Here is a 24,378-nt window from a genome sequence, read left to right on the forward strand (position 1 = left end):
CACTTATGTATTTTCAATGGTGGAGTTTCTGCACACCATAGATTAAGGGTGTGGAGCTCTGTTGTACCTCAAGTTTCAATATAATTACTATTACTTTCTATTCAATTCTCTTTTATTCTTATTCCAAGATATACGTTGCACAACACTTTGATGAATGTGATGATCCGTGACACTCATCATCATTCTCACCTATGAACGCGCGTGACTGACAACCACTTCTGTTCTACCTTAGGCCGGGCGCATATTTCTTAGATTCCCCAACAAAATCTTCGTGGTATAAGCTAGATAGATGGTGGCATTCATGGGGATCCGGAAAGTCTAACCTTGTCTGTGGTATTCCCAGTAGGATTCCGGTATTGAATGACTGTGACGAGCTTCAAACTCCTGAAGGCTGGGCGTGATGACAAACGCAAAAGAATCAATGGATTCTACTCCAACCTGATTGAGAACCGACAGATGATTAGCCGTGCTGTGACAGAGCATTTGGACCATTTTCACTGAGAGGATGGGATGTAGCCATCAACAAGGGTGATGCCTCCAGACGATTAGCCGTGCAGTGACAGCGCATAGGACAATTTTTCCGAGAGGATTAAAAGTAGCCATTGATGATGGTGATGCCCTACATACAGCTTGCCATGGAAAGGAGTAAGAAGGATTGGATGAAAGCAATAAGAAAGTAGAGATTCGAAAGGATTCTAGCATCTCCACACGCCTATCTGAAATTCCCACTATTGATTTACATAAGTATTTCTATCCTTTTTTATTTTCTATTTATTATTAATTATTTGAAAATCCATAAATCAATTTAATCTGCCTAACTGAGATTTACAAGGTGACCATAGCTTGCTTCATACCAACAATCTCTGTGGGATCGACCCTTACTCACGTAAGGTATTACTTGGATGACCTAGTACACTTGCTGGTTAAGTTGAACGGAGTTGTGGAAAGAAAGTGCTTAGTTTTTAGGCACATGCCAAAGAGCCATTATTGTTGATCACAATTTCGTCCACCACTGACCAAGGAATGCAGCGCCTTAGTGCAAAGGATGCTGCCTCAGAAGATGCCAGATCCCGGAAGCTTCCTGAATCCCTGTACTATAGGGACTATCACATTTGAGAAGGCACTGTGCAACCTTGGCTCGAACATCAACCTTATACCTCTTTTTGTGATGAGGAAGCTGGGAATCCAAGAGGTGCATCCTTCCAAGATCCCATTAGAGATGGCAAATAAGTCCCTGAAATGGACATATGGACTAGTGGAGAACGTGCTTGTAAAGGTTGAAGACCTTTACCTCCCTGTGGACTTCATGATACTTGACACTAGAGAGGACAAGAATGACTCCATCATTCTAGGAAGGCCCTTCCTAGCTACTGGAAATGCATTGATAGATGTTAAGAGAGGAGAGTTGGTTCTGAGATTATGGAAAGACCACATATTATTTAAGATCCCCAACCCTCACTTTCTCTCTTCTAAAGGAGGTACTACTGTACAACACATAGTGTTTTAACCTTTTCTCTTTGTGCAGAGCCATATTGAGCCCCCTGACATCAACTCTAAGTTTGGTGTTGGGTGTTCACAACTATGTGTTGTACCAAGCCTTGTAGCGCTTCTCTTGGTTCCTAGTAGGCAAAATTGTTATCACTAGGTATGGCTCCAAAAACTTGGTACGCAATACTATGATTCACACGTCTCTTCACAACTTCGCACAGCTGACCAGCAAGTGCACTGGGTTGTCCAAGTAATACCTTACATAAGTAAGGGTCGATCTTACGGGGATTGTCGGCTTGAAGTAAGCTATGGTCATCTTGTAAATCTCAGTCAGGCGGATTCAAATGGTTATAGAGTTTTGATAATTAAAAGATAAATAAACATAAAATAAAGATAGAGATACTTATGTAATTCATTGGTGGAAATTTCAGATAAGCATATGGAGTTGCGTCATTCTTTCTGAATCTCTGCTTTCCTACTGTCTTCATTCAATCATTCATACTCCTTTCCATGGCAACCTGTATGTTGGGGATCACCATTGTCAATGGCTACCTCCCGTCCTCTCAGTGAAAATGGTCCTCTATGGTTTCTGTACGGCTAATCAACTGTCGAATTTCTCGTCTCGAATGAAAAATACCAGGCACAGCTACCGCACGGCTAATCAGCTGTCGATTCTCGATCGTGTCGGAATAAGATCCAATGATCCTTTTGCGTCTATCACTACGCGCCACAATCGCGAGTATGAAGCTCGTCACAGTCATCCCTTCCCAGATCCTACTCGGAATACCACAGACAAGGTTTAGACTTTCTGGATCTCTAGAATGGCCGCCAATAATTCTAGCTTATGCCACGAAGACTCTGATCTCATGAAATGGAAGGCTCAGTTGTCAGGCGAGGCAACCATGCGTTGTGGACCAGGAATCCAAGAGATACACACTCTAGCTTTTGCAGGTAGAACGGAAGTGTTTGCCAGGCACGCGTTCATAAGTGAGAATGGTGATGAGTGTCACGGATCATCACATTCATCAGGTTAAAGTGCGAATGGATATCTTAGAATAAGAATAAGCATGAATTGAATAGAAATCAGTAGTAATTGCATTAATACTCGAGGAACAGCAGAGCTCCACACCTTAATCTATGGTGTGTAGAAACTCCACAGTTGAAAATACATAAGTGATAATGGTGTTCATTGGTTTCGGCCCCCAGAGGGAGAACCAGAATAACCAAGACCAAGGTCTAAGGACTAAACGTCCAAAGATATGAGTACAATAGTAAAAAGTCCTATTTATACTAAACTAGTTACTAGGATTACAGAAATAAGTAAATGATGCATAAATCCACTTCCGGTCCCACTTGGTGTGTGCTTGGGCTGAGCATTGAAGCTTTCATGTGTAGAGACTTTTCTTGGAGTTAAACGCCAGCTTTTATGCCAGTTTGGGCGTTTAACTCCAGCTTTTATCTTGTTTCTGGCGTTTAACGCCATAATAGGGCAAGGAGTTGGCGTTTGAACGCCAGTTTGCGTCGTCAAAACTTGAGCATTGTATGGACTATTAAATATTGCTGGAAAGCCCAGGATGTCTACTTTTCAACGCAATTGAGAGCGCACCATTTGGGTTTCTGTAGCTCCAAAAAATCCATTTCGAATACACGGAGGTCAGAATCCAACAACATCAGCAGCCCTTTTTCAGCATCTGAATCAGATTTTTGCTCAGGTCCCTCAATTTTAGCCAGAAAATACCTGAAATCACAGAAAAACACAAAAACTCATAGTAAAGTTCAGAAATGTGAATTTTGCTTAAAAACTAATAAAAATATACTAAAAAGTAGCTAGATCCTACTAAAAATTATCTAAAAACAATGCCAAAAAGCGTATAAATTATCCGCTGATCAGTTCCCTTATGTGCTTGGTTTCGAACCTTGGTGGCCTCGTTACTTAGTGTAGCTTCTTGTTTTTATTTTGGTGAGAGCACGATAAAGTATTAAAGTTAACTAAGTTAACTTAGCGCTCACTGATTGAACGCTCTTCCTTGCCTTCCGTTCATTTTCCCTTGGTCATTGGCTTTGTCCTTTGCTTTTATTAATGCCTTGGTAGCGCTCAGTCAAGTGATACAACGGAGCGCTCCTTTGCTTCTTTGATGAATGGGTTAATGCATGCTTTCTTCGGCAATTATAAAATAATGCAATGCTTTCATTTTATTACTTAGCAATGTAATGCATTAACGTAAGCTTGATTGGCATTAATAATGCATGCATTATATTACTTAGTAGTGCATTATTTGCCATTTCATGAATACATAAGCCAATGATGGCATTACTTAATATTACATGCATGCTTTAATTATTAATGCCGTAAAGCTCATTAATAATGCCAATTTATAATGCATGGTTCATGATGGCATGCATGCATGCTTTAATTTGGCCGTGGCATTCATGGTCATGGGCCACGCTTTTAAAAGCGTGGCCTAAGGTTTAAAGCGTGCTCAAATTTTAAAGTGTGTCCTAAAACTCTTTTTTTCTCCTTTTTAGTTTATTTTGTGCTTTTTTGCTTCTTTTTCTTCTTATTTCCTACAAAGTTTATAAAATCAAAAGATCAAGGAAATATACCATTTAAGCACAAAAAAATGCAATATTTAAGCACTAATTATCAATTTCTTGTATGAAAAAGCATAGAAAAACATAACATGATGACATGTCATCAGTGTTGCAAAGCAAGCTCTAGGTCTATATTATCATCAATGGCACCAAAGGAAGGTAAATCATCTTCATGGAATATTAGTAGCCACTATAACTGAGGTGGTTAAGTTTCATTATCCCTTCTTTTATCTTATTTCCTATTTTCTATTCTAGCTTTTATATTATCACTCTTAGAATTTTCTTGCTTTAATAGTTTATTTTTGAAATCTTTATGGTTAGAAGATGTCTTATGTATTGTCCACTAACTTTAAAAAGAATTTTTTTTTTAAAAAAGAAGTAGCAAACAAAAGGTCTTGAGTTATATTATAAGTTGTTCTATTTACCTTAAAGTGTTGGCCTTATCTCTATTTTCTGAATGAATGAATTAACTATGCATAATTAATGTTGAAGTTGAGCATATTGACTCTTGAGGAACAGGAATTTAGAGAAGTATTATTAATTCTCTGAAAATCAACAAGAGTGATTCTTGAAGCAAAAGAAACAGCAAAAAGAAAAAAAGACAGAACAAAAGAAAAAGGTCCAAGGCTTTGAGCAACAATGATCAGGAGGGTCAAAATTGGCCTAAAAAGCTCAAAAGAGTTGCTATCCCTAACTATATACTTGTGGTGTGAAAGTGTCAAGAAAATCTTAAGACTGAACATTTAAAGTCGTGACCCAATGCTATAAAGAGTACGCTTAAGGCTCTGACCACCACTGTCTTAGAATTTAAGCAAAGCTAAATTCGAATCCAAAGGGTTCCCCTAGTTAAGTGCTTGTGGTGTTTATGTATCAGGTGGTAATACTTGAAAATAAAACACTTAGAGTCACGGCTAGGTGGTCGGCGAAATTGTGAACTATACTTTTTCACAACTCTCATAATCCCTGGTAATGGCTCCAAAAACTTGGTGCGCTCAATACCATGGCATTACACAACTTCGCACAACTAACCAGCAAGTGCACTGGGTCGTCCAAGTAATAAAACCTTACGTGAGTAAGGGTCGATCCCACGGAGATTGTTAGTAATGAAGCAAGCTATGGTCATCTTGTAAATCTTAGTCAGGCAAACTCAAATGTATATGATGATGATGAACGAAAATAACATAAAAGATAAAGATAGTGATACTTATGTATATCATTGGTGTAAGAGCTTCAGACAAGTGTATGAAGATGCCTTCCCTTCCGTCTCTCTGCTTTCCTACAGCCTTCATCCAATCCTTTCTTACTCCTTTCCATGGCAAGCTCGTGTAGGGTCTCACTGTTGTCAGCAGCTACCTCCCATCCTCGCAGTGAAAGCGATTGCATATGTCCTGTCACGGCATAGCAGAATTCAGCTGTCGGTTCTCGGTCAGGCCGGAATAATATCCATCGATACTTTTGCATCTGTCACCAGACGCCCCGCCTGCTAGGAGTTTGAAGCACGTCACAGTCATTCAATCATTGAATCCTACTCAGAATACCACAGACAAGGTTTAGACCTTCCGGATTCTCTTGAATGCCGCCATCAGGTCCTGCCTATACCACGAAGATTCCGAAGAATCCAAGAGATATTCACTAAAGCCTCGAATGCTTGTAGAACAAGAATGGTTGTCAGTCACCTTGTTCATAGGTTGAAGAACGAGTGATATCTTAGATAAAGAACAAGCGGAGTTGAATAGAAGAACAATAGTAATTGCATTAATACTCGAGGTACAGCAGAGCTTCACACCCTTAATCTATGGTGTGTAGAAACTCCACCGTTGAAAATACATAAGCATAAGGTCCAGGCATGGCCGAATGGCCAGCCTCCCAAAGATCTAAGATAGCATAAAAGTGAAGATAGCTACCAAAGTCTACTAATACAATAGTAAAAGGTCCTATTAATAGTAAACTAGTAACCTAAGGTGTACAGAAATGAGTAAATGACATAAAAATCCACTTCCGGGCCCACTTGGTGTGTGCTTGGGCTGAGCAATCAAGGAAATTCGTGTAGAGACCTTTTCTGGAGTTAAACGCCAGCTCCCATGCCAGTTTGGGCGTTTAACTCCAACTTTTATTCCTGTTCCGGCGTTTAACGCTGGAATTCCTGAGGCCGGATTGCTTCGCGGGTTTGGGCCATCAAATCTTGGACAAAGTATGGACTATTATATATTGCTGGAAAGCCCTGGATGTCTACTTTCCAAAGCCGTTGAGAGCGCGCCAATTGGGCTTCTGTAGCTCCATAAAATCCACTTCGAGTGCAGGGAGGTCAGAATCCAACAGCATCTGCAGTCCTTTTTGGTCTCTGAATCAGATTTTTGCTCAGGTCCCTCAATTTCAGCCAGAAAATACCTGAAATCACAGAAAAACACACAAACTCATAGTAAAGTCCAGAAAAGTGAATTTTAAATAAAAACTAATAAAAATGGACTAAAATCTAACTAAAAGATATCAAAAACATACTAAAAACAATGCCAAAAAGTATACAAATTATCCGCTCATCACAACACCAAACTTAAATTGTTGCTTGTCCTCAAGCAACTGAAAATCAAATAAGATCAAAAGAAGAGAATATGCAATGAATTCCAAAAACATCTGTGAAGATCAGTATTAATTAGATGAGCGGGGCTTTTAACCTTCTGTCTCTGAACAGTTTTGGCATCTCAATCTATCCCTTGAAATTCAGAATGGTTGGCTTCTTTAGGAACTCAGAGTCCAGATAGTGTTAATGATTCTCCTAGTAAAGTATGATGATTCTTGAACATAGCTATTTATTGAGTCTTGGCTGTGGCCCAAGGCACTCTGTCTTCCAGTATTACCACCGGATACATACATGCCACAGACACATAATTGGGTGAACCTTTTCAGATTGTGACTCAGCTTTGCTAAAGTCCCCAATTAGAGGTGTCCAGGGTTCTTAAGCACACTCTTATTTGCCTTGGATCACAACTTTATTTCTTTTCTTTTTTTTTCTTTCTTTTTTTTTCGATTTTTTTTTTTTCGGTTTTTTCTTCTTTTTTTTTTTTTTTTTTTGAATAGCTTTTTCTTGCTTCAAGAATCATTTTATTGATTTTTCAGATCCTCAGTAACATGTCTCCTTTTTCATCATTCTTTCAAGAGCCAACATTCATGAACCACAAATTCAAGATACATATGCACTGTTTACACATACATTCAGAGAACAAAAATATTGCCACCACATCAAAATAATTAAACTATTATAAAATTCAAAATTCATGCAATTCTTTCCTTTTCAATTAAGCACGTTTTTATTGAAGAAAGGTGATGGATTCATAGGACATTCATAACTTTAAGGCATAGACACTAAGACACTAATGATCACAAGACACAAACATGGGTAACATAAAGCATAAAAATTCGAAAAACAGAAGGATAGAGAACAAGGAAATTAAGGAACGGGTCCACCTTAGTGATGGCGGCTCTTCCTTGCTTTTGAAGGTCCTATGGAGTGCTTGAGCTCCTCAATGTCTCTTCCTTGCCTTTGTTGCTCCTCCCTCATGATTCTTTGATCTTCTCTAATCTCATGAAGGATGATGGAGTGTTCTTGGTGCTCCACCCTTAGTTGTCCCATGTTGGAACTCAACTCTCCTAGGGAGGTATTCAGTTGCTCCCAATAGTTTTGTGGAGGAAAACTCATTCCTTGAGGAATCTCAGGGATCTCATGATGAGTAGGGTCCCTTGTATACTCCATCCTTTTCTTGGTGATGGGCTTGTCCTCATCACTTGCCACAGTGGAGGTCTTGTCTGCCACTTTATAGAGTTCTTGAGTTATAACCTCATGAACCTCTATTTCCTCTCCAATCATGATACTATGGATCATGATGGCCCGGTCTATGGTAACTTCGGACCGGTTGCTAGTGGGAATGATTGAGCGTTGTATGAACTCTAACCATCCTCTAGCCACGGGCTTGAGGTCATGCCTTCTCAATTGGACCGGCTTTCCTCTTGAATCTTGCTTCCATTGTGCGCCCTCTTCACATATGACTGTGAGGACTTGGTCCAACCTTTGATCAAAGTTGACCCTTCTAGTGTAAGGATGCTCATCTCCTTGCATCATAGGCAAGTTGAACGCCACCCTCACACTCTCCGGACTAAAATCCAAGTATTTCCCCCGAACCATAGTAAGATAATTCTTTGGATTCGGGTTCACACTTTGGTCATGGTTCTTTGTGATCCATGCATTGGCATAGAACTCTTGAACCATCAAGATTCCAGCTTGTTGAATGGGGTTGGTGAGAACTTCCCAACCTCTTCTTTGGATCTCATGGCGGATCTCCGGATATTCACCCTTTTTGAGTAAAAAGGGGACTTCGGGGATCACCTTCTTCAAGGCCACAACTTCATAGAAGTGGTCTTGATGCACCTTTGAGAGGAATCTATCCATCTCCCATGACTCGGAGGTGGAAGCTTTTGCTTTCCCTTTCCTCTTTTTAGAGGTTTCTCCGGCCTTTGGTGCCATAATGGTTATGGAAAAACGAAAAAGCAACGCTTTTACCACACCAAACTTAAAATGTTTGCTCGTCCTCGAGCAAAAGAAGAAAGAAAGGAGTAGAAGAAGAAGAAATGAGGAAGAGGGGGAGGGTAGTGTGTTCGGCCAAAGGGGGAAGAAGTGGTCTTTAGGTTGTGTGAAAATGAAGGGTTGAAGAAGGGTATTTATAGGAGAGAGGGGGGTAAAGGTTCGGCCATTTGAGGGTGGGTTTGGGAGGGAAAGTGGTTTGAATTTGAAGGGTGAGGTTGGTGGGGTTTTATGAAGGATGGATGTGAGTGGTGAAGAGAAAGATGGGATTTGATAGGTGAGGGGTTTTTGGGGAAGAGGTGTTGAGGTGATTGGTGAATGGGGGAAGAAGAGAGAGAGTGATGGTAGGGTCCTGTGGGGTCCACAGATCCTGTAGTGTCAAGGAAAAGTCATCCCTGCACCAAATGGCATCAAAATCCACGTTTTGACCCATTTCTGGCGTTAAACGCCGGGCTGGTGCCCATTCCTGGCGTTTAACGCCAGGTTGTTGCCCTTTACTGGCGTTTAACGCCAGTCTGGTGCCCTTTTCTGGCGTTAAACGCCCAGAAAGGTGCCAGACTGGGCGTTAAACGCCCAACTGCTAGGCTGACTGGCGTTTGAACGCCAGCAGCATCTTCCTCCAGGGTGTGCTGTTTTTCTTCCTGTTTTTCATTCTGTTTTTGCTTTTTTCATTGTTTTTGTGACTTCTTATGATCATCATCCTACAAAAAAGATAAAATAACAAAAGAAAATAATTAATTATAAAACATTGGGTTGCCTCCCAACAAGCGCTTCTTTAGTGTCATTAGCTTGACAGAGGACTCCCATGGAGCCTCAGAAACACTCAGAACCTTGTTGAAACCTCCCAACACCAAACTTAGAGTTTGAATGTGGGGTTTCAACACCAAACTTAGATTTTGGTTGTGGCCTCCCAACACCAAACTTAGAGTTTGACTGTGGGGGCTCTGCTTGGCTCTGTTTTGAGAGAAGCTCTTCATGCTTCTTCTCCATGATGATAGAGGGATATCCTTGGGCCTTAAACACCATGGATTCTTCATTCACTTGAATGATCAACTCTCCTCTATCAACATCAATCACAGCCTTTGCTGTGGCTAGGAATGGTCTGCCAAGGATGATGGATTCATCCATGCACTTCCCAGTCTCTAGGACTATGAAATCAGTAGGAATGTAATGGTTTTCAACCTTAACCAGAACATCCTCTACAAGTCCATGGGCTTGTTTTCTTGAGTTGTCTGCCATTTCTAGTGAGATTTTTGCAGCTTGCACCTCAAAGATCCCTAATTTCTCCATTACAGAGAGGGGCATGAGGTTTACACTTGACCCTAAGTCACACAAGGCCTTCTTGAAGGTCATGGTGCCTATGGTACAAGGTATAGAAAACTTCCCAGGATCCTGCCTCTTTTGAGGCAGTTTCTGCCTAGACAGGTCATCCAGTTCTTTGGTGAGCAAGGGGGGTTCATCTTCCCAAGTCTCATTTCCAAATAACTTGTCATTTAGCTTCATGATTGCTCCAAGGTATTTAGCAACTTGCTCTTCAGTGACATACTCATCCTCTTCAGAGGAAGAATACTCATCAGAGCTCATGAATGGCAGAAGTAGGTCCAATGGGATCTCTATGGTCTCAATTTGAGCCTCAGATTCCCATTGTTCCTCATTGGGGAACTCATTGGAGGTTAGTGCACGCCCACTGAGGTCTTCCTCAGTGGCGTCCTCCTCCTCTCTTTCCTCCCAGAATTCGGCCATGTTAATGGCTTTGCACTCTCCTTTTGGATTTTCTTCTGTATTACTTGGGAGAGTACTAGGAGGGAGTTCAGTAATTTTCTTGCTCAGCTGACCCACTTGTCCTTCCAAATTCCTAATGGAGGACCTTGTTTCATTCATGAAACTTTGAGTGGTCTTTATTAGATCAGAGACCATTGTTGCTAAGTCAGAAGTATTCTGCTTAGAACTCTCTGTCTGTTGCTGAGAAGATGATGGAAAAGGCTTGCTATTGCTATGCCTGTTTCTTCCACCATTATTATTATTGAAACCTTGTTGAGGTCTCTCTTGATTCTTCCATGAGAAATTTGGGTGATTTCTCCATGAAGAATTGTAGGTGTTACCATAGGGTTCTCCCAGGTAATTTACCTCTTCCATTGAAGGGTTCTCAGGATCATAGGCTTCTTCCTCAGATGAAGCCTCCTTAGTACTGCTTGGTGCATTCTGCATTCCAGACAGACTTTGAGAAATCAAATTGACTTGTTGAGTCAATATTTTATTCTGGGCCAAAATGGCATTCAGAGTGTCAATATCAAGAACTCCTTTCTTCTGACTAGTCCCATTGTTCACAGGATTTCTTTCAGAAGTGTACATGAATTGGTTATTTGCAACCATTTCAATCAGTTCTTGAGCTTCAGTAGGCGTCTTCTTCAGATGAAGAGATCCTCCTGCAGAGCTATCCAAGGACATCTTAGATAGTTCAGAGAGACCATCATAGAAAATACCTATGATGCTCCATTCAGAAAGCATGTCAGAAGGACATTTTCTGATTAATTGTTTGTATCTTTCCCAAGCTTCATAGAGGGATTCTCCATCCTTTTGTCTAAAGGTTTGGACTTCCACTCTAAGCTTACTCCATCTTTGTGGTGGAAAGAATTTTGCCAAGAAGGCATTGACTAGCTTTTCCCATGAGTCCAGGCTTTCTTTAGGTTGAGAGTCCAACCATATTCTAGCTCTGTCTCTTACAGCAAAAGGGAATAGCATCAGTCTATAGACTTCAGGGTCAACCCCATTAGTCTTGACTGTGTCACAGATTTGCAAGAATTCAGCTAAGAACTGATGAGGATCTTCCATTGGAAGTCCATGGAACTTGCAATTCTGTTGCATTAGAGAAACTAATTGAGGCTTAAGCTCAAAGTTGTTTGCTCCAATGGCAGGGATAGAGATGCTTCTCCCATAGAAATCAGGAGTAGGTGCAGTAAAGTCACCCAGCACCTTCCTTGCATTGTTGGCATTGTTGTTGTTTTCGGCTGCCATGTCTTCTCCCTTGAAGAATTCGGTCAGGTGCTCTAAAGAGAGTTGTGTTTTGGCTTCTCTTAGCTTTCTCTTCAAGGTCCTTTCAGGTTCAGGATCAGCCTCAACAAGAATGCCTTTGTCTTTGCTCCTGCTCATAAGAAAGAGAAGAGAACAAGAAAGTGTGGAATCCTCTATGTCACAGTATAGAGATTCCTTGAAATGTCAGAGGAAAAGAGAAATAGAAAGAAGAGGGAGAAGATGAATTCGAACTTTAATTAGATAAGGTTCGAATTGTGCATTTAGAAGGAGTGGTACTCCATAAATAGAAGGATGTGAGAAGGAGGGAAGAAGATTTTCGAAAATTAATTAAAATACTTTGAAAACATTTTTGAAAAACATCAATTGATTTTCGAAAATCAAAGTGGAAAAGAAACCAAGTGATTTTTGAAAAAGATTTTGAAATTAGAAATTAAAAAGATTTGATTGAAAATTGTTTTGAAAAAGATGTGGTTAAAAAGATTTAATTGAAAAGTTATGAGTTTAAAAAAGATGTGATTGAGAAGATATGATTTGAAAACATTTTTAAAAGATATGATTTGAAAACCATTTGAAAAGATATGATTTTAAAAAAGAATGACTTGCCTAACAAGAAAAGATATGATTTGAAACATTCAAACCTTTCTCAACAGAAAAGGTAACAATCTTGTGATGTTCAATCAAATCATTAATTGTTAGTAAGTATCTTTTAAAAAGGAAAGAAATTGATTTTGAAAACATTTGATTGAAAAGATTTGATTTTGAAAAACTAAAAAAAATTTGATTTTGAAAACAAAATCTTCCCCCTGCACCATCCTGGCGTTAAACGCCCAGAATGGTATACATTCTGGCGTTTAACGCCCAAAATGCTACCTCTTTGGGCGTTAAACGCCCAACCAGGTACCCTGGCTGGCGTTTAAACGCCAGTCTGCCTTCTTCACTGGGCATTTTTGAATGCTCAGCTTTTTCTGTATAATTCCTCTGCAGCATGTTTTGAATCTTCAATTCTTTGTATCATTGACTTGAAAGGACACAAATTAAAAATATTTTTGGATTTTTGATAATCAAAATGCAAAAGGAATCAATTAACAATGCATGCAAGACACCAAACTTAGCAGTTTGTGTACTACTGACACTAACAACATGAAAATGCATATGAGACACACAAAATACTTCAAGTCAATAGAATTCAAAGATCAAAACAAAGAAATATATGCATGAATTCGAAAATTATAACAAAAACATGCATTTGACACCAAACTTAGGATGAGACACTAAACTTATGCAAGAAACATCAAATATTTTTGGTCTTTTTGGTTTTGTAAAATTTTTTTTTTTTTTTGTGTTTTTTCGAAAATTAAGTAGGAAAAGGTATCAAAATTCTTAATGAGAATTCCAGGAATCAGTGCAATGCTAGTCTAAGACTCCGGTCCAGGAATTAGACATGGCTTCACAGCCAGCCAAGCTTTCAAAGAAAGCTTCGGTCCAAAACACTAGACATGACCAAAGGTCAGCCAAATCTTAGCAGATCACTGCTCCAAGAGCAAAATTGATGAGAATCAACAAGCTCTTGTGGTGATAAGTTGAAACCTCGGTCCAATCAGATTAGACATGGCTTCTCAGCCAGCCAGATTTCAACAAATCATCATGAAACTCTAGAATTCATCTTCAAGAATTTCGAAAAAAAATACCTAATCTAAGCAACAAGATGAACCGTCAGTTGTCCAGCCTAAACAATCCCGGGCAATAACACCAAAAATTTGATGTTGTTGCCGGATCTTGGCTCTGATGTTACCAAAAGCTTGCTCAAAACTTGAACAATCCCCGGCAACGGCGCCAAAAACTTGGTCGGCGAAATTGTGAACTATACTTTTTCACAACTCTCATAATCCCTGGTAATGGCTCCAAAAACTTGGTGCGCTCAATACCATGGCATTACACAACTTCGCACAACTAACCAGCAAGTGCACTGGGTCGTCCAAGTAATAAAACCTTACGTGAGTAAGGGTCGATCCCACGGAGATTGTTAGTAATGAAGCAAGCTATGGTCATCTTGTAAATCTTAGTCAGGCAAACTCAAATGTATATGATGATGATGAACGAAAATAACATAAAAGATAAAGATAGTGATACTTATGTATATCATTGGTGTAAGAGCTTCAGACAAGTGTATGAAGATGCCTTCCCTTCCGTCTCTCTGCTTTCCTACAGCCTTCATCCAATCCTTTCTTACTCCTTTCCATGGCAAGCTCGTGTAGGGTCTCACTGTTGTCAGCAGCTACCTCCCATCCTCGCAGTGAAAGCGATTGCATATGTCCTGTCACGGCATAGCGGAATTCAGCTGTCGGTTCTCGGTCAGGCCGGAATAATATCCATCGATACTTTTGCATCTGTCACCAGACGCCCCGCCTGCTAGGAGTTTGAAGCACGTCACAGTCATTCAATCATTGAATCCTACTCAGAATACCACAGACAAGGTTTAGACCTTCCGGATTCTCTTGAATGCCGCCATCAGGTCCTGCCTATACCACGAAGATTCCGAAGAATCCAAGAGATATTCACTAAAGCCTCGAATGCTTGTAGAACAAGAATGGTTGTTAGTCACCTTGTTCATAGGTTGAAGAACGAGTGATATCTTAGATAAAGAACAAGCGGAGTTGAATAGAAGAACAATAGTAATTGCATTAATACTCGAGGTACAGCAGAGCTTCACACCCTTAATCTATGGTGTGTAGAAACTCCACCGTTGAAAATACATAAGCATAAGGTCCAGGCATGGCCGAATGGCCAGCCTCCCAAAGATCTAAGATAGCATAAAAGTGAAGATAGCTACCAAAGTCTACTAATACAATAGTAAAAGGTCCTATTAATAGTAAACTAGTAACCTAAGGTGTACAGAAATGAGTAAATGACATAAAAATCCACTTCCGGGCCCACTTGGTGTGTGCTTGGGCTGAGCAATCAAGGAAATTCGTGTAGAGACCTTTTCTGGAGTTAAACGCCAGCTCCCATGCCAGTTTGGGCGTTTAACTCCAACTTTTATTCCTGTTCCGGCGTTTAACGCTGGAATTCCTGAGGCCGGATTGCTTCGCGGGTTTGGGCCATCAAATCTTGGACAAAGTATGGACTATTATATATTGCTGGAAAGCCCTGGATGTCTACTTTCCAACGCCGTTGAGAGCGCGCCAATTGGGCTTCTGTAGCTCCAGAAAATCCACTTCGAGTGCAGGGAGGTCAGAATCCAACAGCATCTGCAGTCCTTTTTGGTCTCTGAATCAGATTTTTGCTCAGGTCCCTCAATTTCAGCCAGAAAATACCTGAAATCACAGAAAAACACACAAACTCATAGTAAAGTCCAGAAAAGTGAATTTTAAATAAAAACTAATAAAAATGGACTAAAATCTAACTAAAAGATATCAAAAACATACTAAAAACAATGCCAAAAAGTATACAAATTATCCGCTCATCACTAGGCTCAAAGGTTTAAAGCACCAAAAGAAAAGAAAAGTTGTGATCAAGAATCAAGAAAAACTTAAAAGAGGGGAATCAATAATATCATCCGGATTCTAGTTCTAAGGGATGCCACTATTTCTGAGCTTCAAAGGAAAGTGAGATGTCAAAGCTAGTTAGAAATAAAGAGCTAATAGCCTCATTCAGTAATTAGAACTGAACTTCATTGACAATTCTAAGACCTGATGTATTTTTCTCTTCCAATAAGTTCTATCTTATTTTTGGTTGCTTGAGGACAAGCAATAGTTTAAGTTTGGTGTTGTGATGTGTGAGCATCTTATACCGTTTTTTCATAGCATTTTCTAGTTGTTTTTAGTTATATTTCATTAATTTTTACTATGTTTTAGTGAAAAATTCATCTTTGGATTTTACTTTGAGTTTTTGTGTTATTTTTATGATTTTAGGTGGATTTTGGGCAAATTTGGCAGAGTCTTGTTCAGAGATGAAAAAACGATACCAGATGTTATCAATCCTGACCTCTTTGCACACCAATGAGCATATCTTGAGCTATAGAGGTCCAATTGACGTGCTTTCAATGGCGCACAAAAGCTAACTTCTATAGCTTTCTAGCAATATATGATAGTTTATACTTCTCTTCAATAATGACTGCCAAAACTGGAGTTAAACACCAAGCTTAGGCGTTTAATGCCCAAGAAGGACTAACCTCCCAAGTTGAACACCCAAAACTGGCGTTCAACGCCAGCCAGGGAGTAGAAGCCAGCGAGTTCACCCCCTTCTCCGCGTTCAATGCCAAGAATCCAAGTTGAAAGCCAGGCTTGACCGAAGCACATAACTGAAGTGGGCCCAACGTGGATTTTAGCACTCCTTAGCTTATCTAGTCTTAACTTTGTAACTTTTAAATTTAAATTAACATCTTTTAGAGTCAGTATTTACTATTTAAAGAGGAGATCACTTAGGTATACGGAGATAGAGATTCAGACAGATCTTCTTATTATTTTTTTTCTTTCTCTGTAAAGTATGAGTAACTAAACCTCCTGGTTAAGGTTAGGAGCTCTACTTATTCCTATGGATTAATATTATTACTTTTCTATTTTAATATATATTTGATTCCATTCTATGATGTATTTTTGTTCTTCATCTAAATGAATTTGGGGTAGAACAGAAGTATGACCCCCTTTTTCTACATGAGTTCTTGTGATATTCTGACCAAGGTCACTTGAGCTACGGCTTGAAAACACTTCTCCTAAACTGCGGATTACCTAGACTAATTTGGATATGTGACATAAAATCTGGTTAGCTTTGGGTAATTGAGATTTTTGTGGCGTTAAATTAAAATGCTGAGCTTCACCCTCATTCGAATTAAATGACCACTGACCTTGGCATTTGATGAGAGTCAGAGGAGATTAAATTGCCAAGGAGTTGGGGTTTAATCACTTATAGTTTGCCATGGAATGAATCATTAATTGTGAAGATAGTCAGTAAGAAGTATTAATCCGGAAAGATAAGCATCTCCGAGACCTTAATTGCTTCCATATATTATTTTTTCACCAATCTCTAATTACTTTTATTTACTTTCTTGTTTTATACACCTACAACAACAACAACTCTTTTTCCTTTTCGCCTGACTAAGTCCAGCAAGATAACAATTGCTTGCTCAATCCAACAATCCTCATGGGATCGACCCTCACTCACCTGAAGTATTACTTGGATGACTCAGTGCACTTGCCGGTGAAGTTTTGCGAGTTCTAATTTCGAGCACCAAAAGAACCTCCTGCAGAATTATCCAAAGAGAGTCTAGAAGCCTGAGTGATACCGTCATAGAAGATTTGTAGTTGTACCCAATTCTCAAACATATCTGGAGGGCACTTCCTGATCATGGCCTTGTATCTCTCCCAAGCTTCATAGAGAAACTCCTCTTCAAGCTGCCTGAATGTCTAGATGTCAGTCCTCAGCTTAGTCAATCTCTGGGGCAGAAAGAATTTGGTAAAAAACTTTCTAACCAAATCCGCCCAAGTTGCGATACTTTCCTTAGGTTGTGTCTTGAGCCACTGACTAGCTCAGTCCCTAACAGTAAAAGGGAATAACATCAACCTATACACCTTAGCAGGAACCTTATTAGTCTTGACTGTATCACATATCCCCAGAAAATTGGATATGAAAAGATTAGGATTCTCTTGCAGGTTTCCACTAAACTGACAATTTTGTTGCACTAGAGATATAAATTGAGACTTCAACTCAAAATAGTTTGCATGCACAACCAGTGGTACAATACTTCCCATAAAACTCCCGAGATTGAGGTTAGTATAACACCCCAAAGTTCTTCTAGCAGGCGAAATGTTGTTAGGATTATTGTCCACAAGATTATCATTATTCTTAGCCATGCTGAGGTCAACGTCCTCCTCAACTTTGTCCCCAAAAACATTTTGAACATTTGGAGCTCTAGCTTTCTTCCTTTACTTCCGAAAAGTCCTTTCAATCTCAGGATCATATACAAGAGACTCTTTGTCCTTGTTCCTCTGCATAAAGAATTCGAGCAAGGGAGAAGTGGGATTCTCAAAGTCATAGTGAAGAAAATTCCAGTGAGATACACTAAAGTGGAAGAGAAAAGAACTAAAAACAACTTGAAAAGAAATGGGCAAAAATTTAAAAGAAAATTAAATTAAAAGAAACTAAAAGTAAAGGGAATTAAATTAAAATTGAAATGAAATTAGATAAAAATAAAATGAAGTAAATTAGCAACTAAACAAAAATTGAACTAACAAAAAGGGTCTAATCCAGAGAACTAATCAATTGGTAGTTGTTAGTCACGATTATTCCCTAGCAACGGCGCCAAAAACTTAGTGCAAATTTTTTAATACCACAACTTACTAGCAAAGTGCACCGAGTCGTACCAAGTAATAACTCACAGTAAGTGAGTGTCGATCCCACGAGGAATAATAGACTAAGCAAGCAATGGTTGATTAGCTAATCTAGTTAGACAAGTTGAAGTAAAAGGGTGATGTTCGAATGGCATAAAAAGCAATAAATTAAGAAAACTAACAATAGACGGTTGAGAAAATGGTGTAAGAATGGAGTTAAGGTTTTGGAGATATTTAAATGTCCAGATTAGTAACAATTGTTAACCACCTTGATCATACAATGATTATGTTCATAGCAAACAGATGAGCGGATAATTTATACGCTTTTTGGCATTGTTTTTAGGTAGTTTTTAGTATGTTTTAGTTACTTTTTATTATATTTTTATTAGTTTTTATGTAAAAATCACATTTCTGGACTTTACTATGAATTTGTGTATCTTTCTGTAATTTCAGGTATTTTCTGGCTGAAATTGAAGGACTTGAGCAAAAATCTTATTCAGAGGCTGAGAAAAGACTGCAGATGCTGTTGGATTCTGACCTCCCTGCACTAGAACGCGTTTTTCTGGAGCAAAAGAAGTCCAATTGGTTAGCTCTCAATTGGGCTGGAAAGCTAACATCTTGGGCTTTCCAACAATGTATAATACTCCATACTTTACTCGAGATTTGATGGCCCAAACTGGCGTTAAACGCCAGCCAGAGACCCTTTTCTGGCGTAAAACGCCAGAACTGGCACCAAAACTGGAGTTAAATGCCCAAACTAGCACCCAAGCTGGCGTTTAACTCCAAGAATGACCTATGCACGTGAAAGCTTCAAAGCTCAGCCCAAACACTCACCAAGTGGGCCCCGGAAGTGAATTTTTGTACTATCTGCGCTTAGTTACTCATTTTTTGTAAACCTAAGTTACTAGATTAGTATAAAAACTACCTTTAGAGTTTCATTTTGGAACTGATGACATTTTACATCTCTTATTGTATGTTCTACAGCATGAGTCTCTAAACTCCATAGGTGGGGGTGAGGAGCTCTGCTGTGTTTCAATGGATTAATGCAATTACTACTGTTTTCTATTCAATCACGCTTGTTTCTGTTCTAAGATACTCACTCGTACTTCAATACGAAGAATGTAATTATCCATGACACTCATTATCATTCTCAAATTTATGAACGCGTGCCTGACAACCACTTCCATTCTATCTGAGCTCAACATAATCATTGGGTGACAGCTTGAGTGCATATCTCTTGGGATTCTAATCCATGAGTTTAACTTGGATCTTCTGACAACAGAGCATTTAAACTCGTGAGATCAGAACCTTCGTGGTAGATGATAGAACTAATTGGTAGCATTCCTGAGATCCGGAAAGTCTAAACTTTGTCTGTGGTATTTCGAGTAGGATCTGGGACAGGATGACTGTGACGAGCTTCGAACTCACGAATGTTGGGCGCAGTGACAGTGTGCAAAAGGATAGAGAGATTCTATTCTGACAGATGATTAGCCATGCAGAAACCGTACCTGGACCATTTTCACTGAGAGGACGGATGTTAGCCATTGACAACGGTGATCCACCAACATATAGCTTGCCATAGAAGGAGCCATGCGTGTTTGGAAAAGAAGACAGTAAGAAAGCAGAGGTTCAGACGACAGAGCATCTCCGGAACCTCAACCTGTTCTTCAATACTGAACCACAAGTATCATTCATTTCAGGCTCTTTTACTTTCTACAAACAAAACCATTTTTATTATTAATTTCCTAACTAAGAGTACAGGATAACCATAGCTTGCTTCAAGCCGGCAATCTTCGTGGGATCGACCCTTACTCACGTAAGGTATTACTTGGACGACCTAGTGCACTTGCTGGTTTGTTGTACCGGAGTTGTAAAAAGTGTGATTCACAATTCCGTGCACCAAGTTTTTGGTGCCGTTGCCGGGGATTGTTCGAGTTTGGACAACTGGCGGTTCATCTTGTTTCTTAGATTGGGTAATTTTATTTTATGTTTAAGCTTTTTTATTTTTATTTTCAAAAAATACAAAAAAAGATTTAATAAAATCATAAAAACCAAAAATTTTTTGTGTTGTTTGAGTCTTGTGTCAAATTTTAAGTTTGGTGTCAATTGCATGTTTTAATTTTTCTTAAATTTTCGAAAATATATGCATTGTGTTCTTTCTTGATCATCAAGTTGTTCTTGCCTATTTTCCTTGTTTGATCTTTAGTTTTTTCTTGTTTGGTGTATTTCCTTCTTTTTCTTGGGCATTTTCGAATTATTAGTGCCCAAAGTATAAAAATTTTTAAGTTTGGTGTTTTTTGTGTCCTTATTTCCTTAAAAATTTTCAAAATTTGTTCTTGGTGTTCACCTTGATCTTCAAAGTGTTCTTGGTGTTCATCTTGACATTCAAAGTTTTCTTGTTTGTTTTCTTTGTTTTGATCTAAAAATTTTAAGTTTGGTGTCTTTTTAGTGATTTCTTTCCTCATTAAATTAAAAAAATCTCTTCCTTTATTTACTCATCATTTTCGAATTCCTTAGGTTGACTTAGTCAAAATTTTTAAAATTTGGTAGTTTCTTGTTAGTCAAGTTAAAATTTCAATTTTAAAAATTTATCTTTTTAAATCTTTTTCAAAACAAATTCTTTTTCAATTTTCTTTTTATATTTTTCGAAAATCTTTTATAAAATTTTTCAAAATCTTTTTCTTTTTTTTATATAATTTTTGAACTACTTATCTTAGTTTATTATTTTGATTGAAAAATTTTAAGTTTGGTGTTTTCTTGTTAAGAAAGTTTCAATCTTTAAAATTTTAAAATCATATCTTTTTCAAAAACTTTTCTTTTCTTTATTTTCTTACAAGTATCTTTAATTTTAAGACACATCTTTTTCAAAACTTCCTAACCACCCTCTCTCTCTTCATTTTTCGAAAATCAACACAAAAAATAATTTCAAATCTTTTTAATTAATTAATTAATTTAGTTTTCTAATTTCTTTTGTTACTTTTTATTTTCTTAATTTTCGAAACTTGCATAAATTTTTTTATTTACTTTATTTTAATTTCATTAATAAAAAAAAGAGGGGAATAAAATGTTTTACAATCCACATCATCTCCATTTCTCCATTATGGACATAAGTGGAAATGAACAGTCCAGAAGGACTCTGGGGTCATATGCTAATCCCACCACTGCTTCATATGGGAGTAGTATCTGTATACCTCTCATCAGAGCCAGCAATTTTGAGCTAAACCCTCAGCTCATTAACATGGTGCAGCAAAATTGCCAGTATTCTGGTCTTCCACAGGAAGAACCTGCTAAGTTTCTGGCACAGTTCTTACAAATTGCTGATCTGACACAGTGCGTGATAAGGAAGTAGATCAGGATGTCTATAGATTATTGCTGTTTCCATTTGCTGTAAAAGATCAAGCTAAGAGGTGGTTAAACAATCAACCCAAAGTCAGCATAAGAACATGGAAACAATTGTCAGACAAATTCCTGAATCAATATTTCCCTCCAAAAAGGATGACACAACTAAGGCTGGACATCCAAGGCTTTAAACAAGAGGATAATGAATCTCTTTATAATGCCTGGGAGAGGTACAGAGAGATGCTAAGGAAATGCCCCTCTAAAATATTTTCAGAATGGGTGCAGTTAGACATCTTCTACTACGGGCTTACAGAAAAGACCCAGATATCTCTAGACCACTCAGCTGGTGGATCTATACACATGAGAAAAACAGTTGAAGGGGATCAAGAGCTCATTGATATAGTTGCTAGAAATCAGCATCTGTACTTAAGTAGTGAGTCTTCCATGAAAGAAGAGGCTAAAGCAGTATCCACTGAACCTAGTCCTCCAGAACAAGTTTCTGAACTCAACCAGCAATTGTTTTTTCTAACAAAATAGTTGGCAGAATTTAAGGAGATGCTACAAGATACCAAAAAGGCTAACAAGAATATGGAAGGACAATTGGATCAAACAAGACAGTAGTTATCTAAACATATAACAAAAGAATGCCAAGCTGTTCATTTAAGGAGTGGGAAGACATTGAATGTCTCAACTCAAAGCAGCAAAAAGCCAAGAAAGGAATAACTGAAAGAGGATGAGCAATTCACTGCCCAAAATCCCTATGAAGACCGTAAGAGCCCAGAGAGGAATGATTCTGGCGTTCAAACGCCAGAAAAGGGTCACAAGTCGGTGTTAAACGCCCATACTGCAGTCAATTCTGGCGTTTAAACGCCAGAAAAGGATGGCAACCTGGCGTTAAACGCCCATACAGCACCCAATTCTGGCGTTCAAATGCCAATGAGGGATCAGACACCTGCAAGTGCTGATAACAACCCCCTTAAGCAGGCTTCTCCAACCACTTCTATAGGAAATAAACCTGCAGCAACTAAGGTTGAAGAATATAAAGCCAAGATGCCTTATCCTCAGAAACTCTGTCAAAAAAATAGGATAAACAATTTTCCTGCTTTGCAGACTATCTCAGGACTCTTGAAATAAAGATTTTGTTTGCAGAGGCACTTGAGCAAATACCCTCTTATGCTAAGTTCATGAAGGAGATCTTAAGTCATAAGAAGGATTGGAGGGAGACTGAAAAAGTTTTTCTCACTGAAGAATGCAGTGCAGTCATATTAAAGAGCTTACCAGAGAAGCTTAAAGATCCCGGAAGATTTATGATACCATGCACATTAAAAGATGCTCGTACCAAGACAGCTTTATGTGATCTTGGGGCAAGTATCAACCTAATACATGCATCCAATATCAGAAAGCTTGGTTTGACTGAAGAAGTCAAACCAACCCGAATATGTTTCCAACTTGCTGATGGCTCCATTAAATTTCCATTAGGCATAATTGAGGACATGATTGTCAAGGTTCGACCATTCGCCTTTCCCACTGACTTTGTAGTGCTGGAAATAGAGGAGCACAAGAGTGCCACTCTCATTCTAGGAAGACCTTTTCTAGCAACTGGACGAACTCTCATTGACGTCTAAAAATGGGAGGTGACCCTGAGAGTCAATGAGGATGAGTTTAAGTTGAATGCTGTTAAAGCTATGCAGCATCCAGACACATCTAAAGACTGCATGAGCGTTGATATTATTGACTCCCTGGTGGAAAAAGTCAATATGACTAAGAGTTTGGAATCAGAGCTAGAGGACATGTTTAAAGATGTTCAGCCTGATTTAGAGAAACCAGAGAAAATAGAAGAATCTCTAAAAACTCCTCAGGAAGAGGATAAACCTCCTAAACCCGAGCTCAAACCACTACCACCATCCCTAAAATATGAATTTCTGGGAGAAGATGATACTTTTTTGGTAATCATAAGCTCTGCTTTAGAGCCACAAGAAGAGAAAGTACTAAGTCAAGTGCTAAGGATGCATAAGACAGCTCTTGGGTGGTCCATAAGTGATCTTAAGGGCATTAGGCCAGCCAGATGCATGCACAAGATCCTATTGGAGGATGATGCTAAGCCACTGGTTCAACCACAAAGGCGGCTGAATCCAACCATGAAGGAGGTGGTGCAGAAAGAGGTCACTAAGTTACTAGAGGCTGGGATTATTTATCCTATTTCTGATAGCCCCTGGGTAAGCCCTGTCCAAGTTGTCCCCAAAAAGGGAGGCTTGACAGTGGTTCATAATGAAAAGAATGAACTGGTTCCTACAAGAACAGTTACGGGGTGGCGAATGTGTATTGACTACAAAAGGCTCAATATAGCCACCAGAAAGGATCTTTTTCCTTTGCCTTTTATAGACCAGATGCTAAAGAGACTAACAGGTCATAAATACTGCTGCTTTTTGGATGGCTATTCAGGTTACAACCAAATCACAGTAGATCCTCAGGACCAAGAGAAAACAGCATTCACATGTCCATCTGGAGTATTTGCTTACAGAAGAATGCCATTTGGTCTGTGCAATGCACCTACAACCTTTCAAAGGTGCATGCTCTCTATCTTCTCTGATATGTTAAAAAAATTTCTAGAAGTCTTCATAGATGACTTCTCAGTATTTAGAGACTCATTTAGCTCCTGTCTTGACCATCTAGCACTTGTTCTGAAATGGTGCTAAGAGACTAACCTGGTTTTAAACTGGGAGAAATGTCACTTTATGGTAACAGAAGGAATTGTCCTCGAGCACAAAATTTCAAACAAGAGAATAGAGGTGGATCAAGCTAAGGTAGAGGTAATTGAAAAATTACCACCACCTACCAATGTTAAGGAAATCAAAAGCTTTCTGGGGCACGCAGGATTCTATAGGAGGTTTATAAAGGATTTTTCAAAAATTACAAAACCTCTGAGCAATCTGCTAGTTGCTGATACACCATTTGTCTTTGACACAGAGTGTCTGCAGGCCTTTGAGACTCTGAAAGCTAAGTTGGTCACAGCACCAGTCATTTCTG

General features: G+C 38.9%; 1 protein-coding gene and 1 non-coding gene across 2 annotated transcripts; both read left to right on the plus strand.

Annotated features, from left to right (window-relative positions):
- The first annotated feature begins 1,045 nt into the window (after nucleotides 1–1,045).
- On the plus strand, nucleotides 1,046–1,507 carry LOC130980570 (uncharacterized). Its single transcript, XM_057904235.1, has one exon. It carries the CDS (start codon nucleotides 1,046–1,048, stop codon nucleotides 1,505–1,507), a length of 462 nt encoding a protein of 153 aa, XP_057760218.1.
- A 9,648-nt stretch (nucleotides 1,508–11,155) lies between these two features.
- On the plus strand, nucleotides 11,156–11,263 carry LOC130955422 (small nucleolar RNA R71). Its single transcript, XR_009076747.1, has one exon. It is a non-coding gene; the product is annotated as a small nucleolar RNA R71 (small nucleolar RNA).
- The last annotated feature ends 13,115 nt before the right edge of the window (nucleotides 11,264–24,378 follow it).

This window comes from Arachis stenosperma, chromosome 1 (assembly GCF_014773155.1).
Source record: "Arachis stenosperma cultivar V10309 chromosome 1, arast.V10309.gnm1.PFL2, whole genome shotgun sequence".
In the NCBI taxonomy this organism is placed as follows: domain Eukaryota; kingdom Viridiplantae; phylum Streptophyta; class Magnoliopsida; order Fabales; family Fabaceae; genus Arachis; species Arachis stenosperma.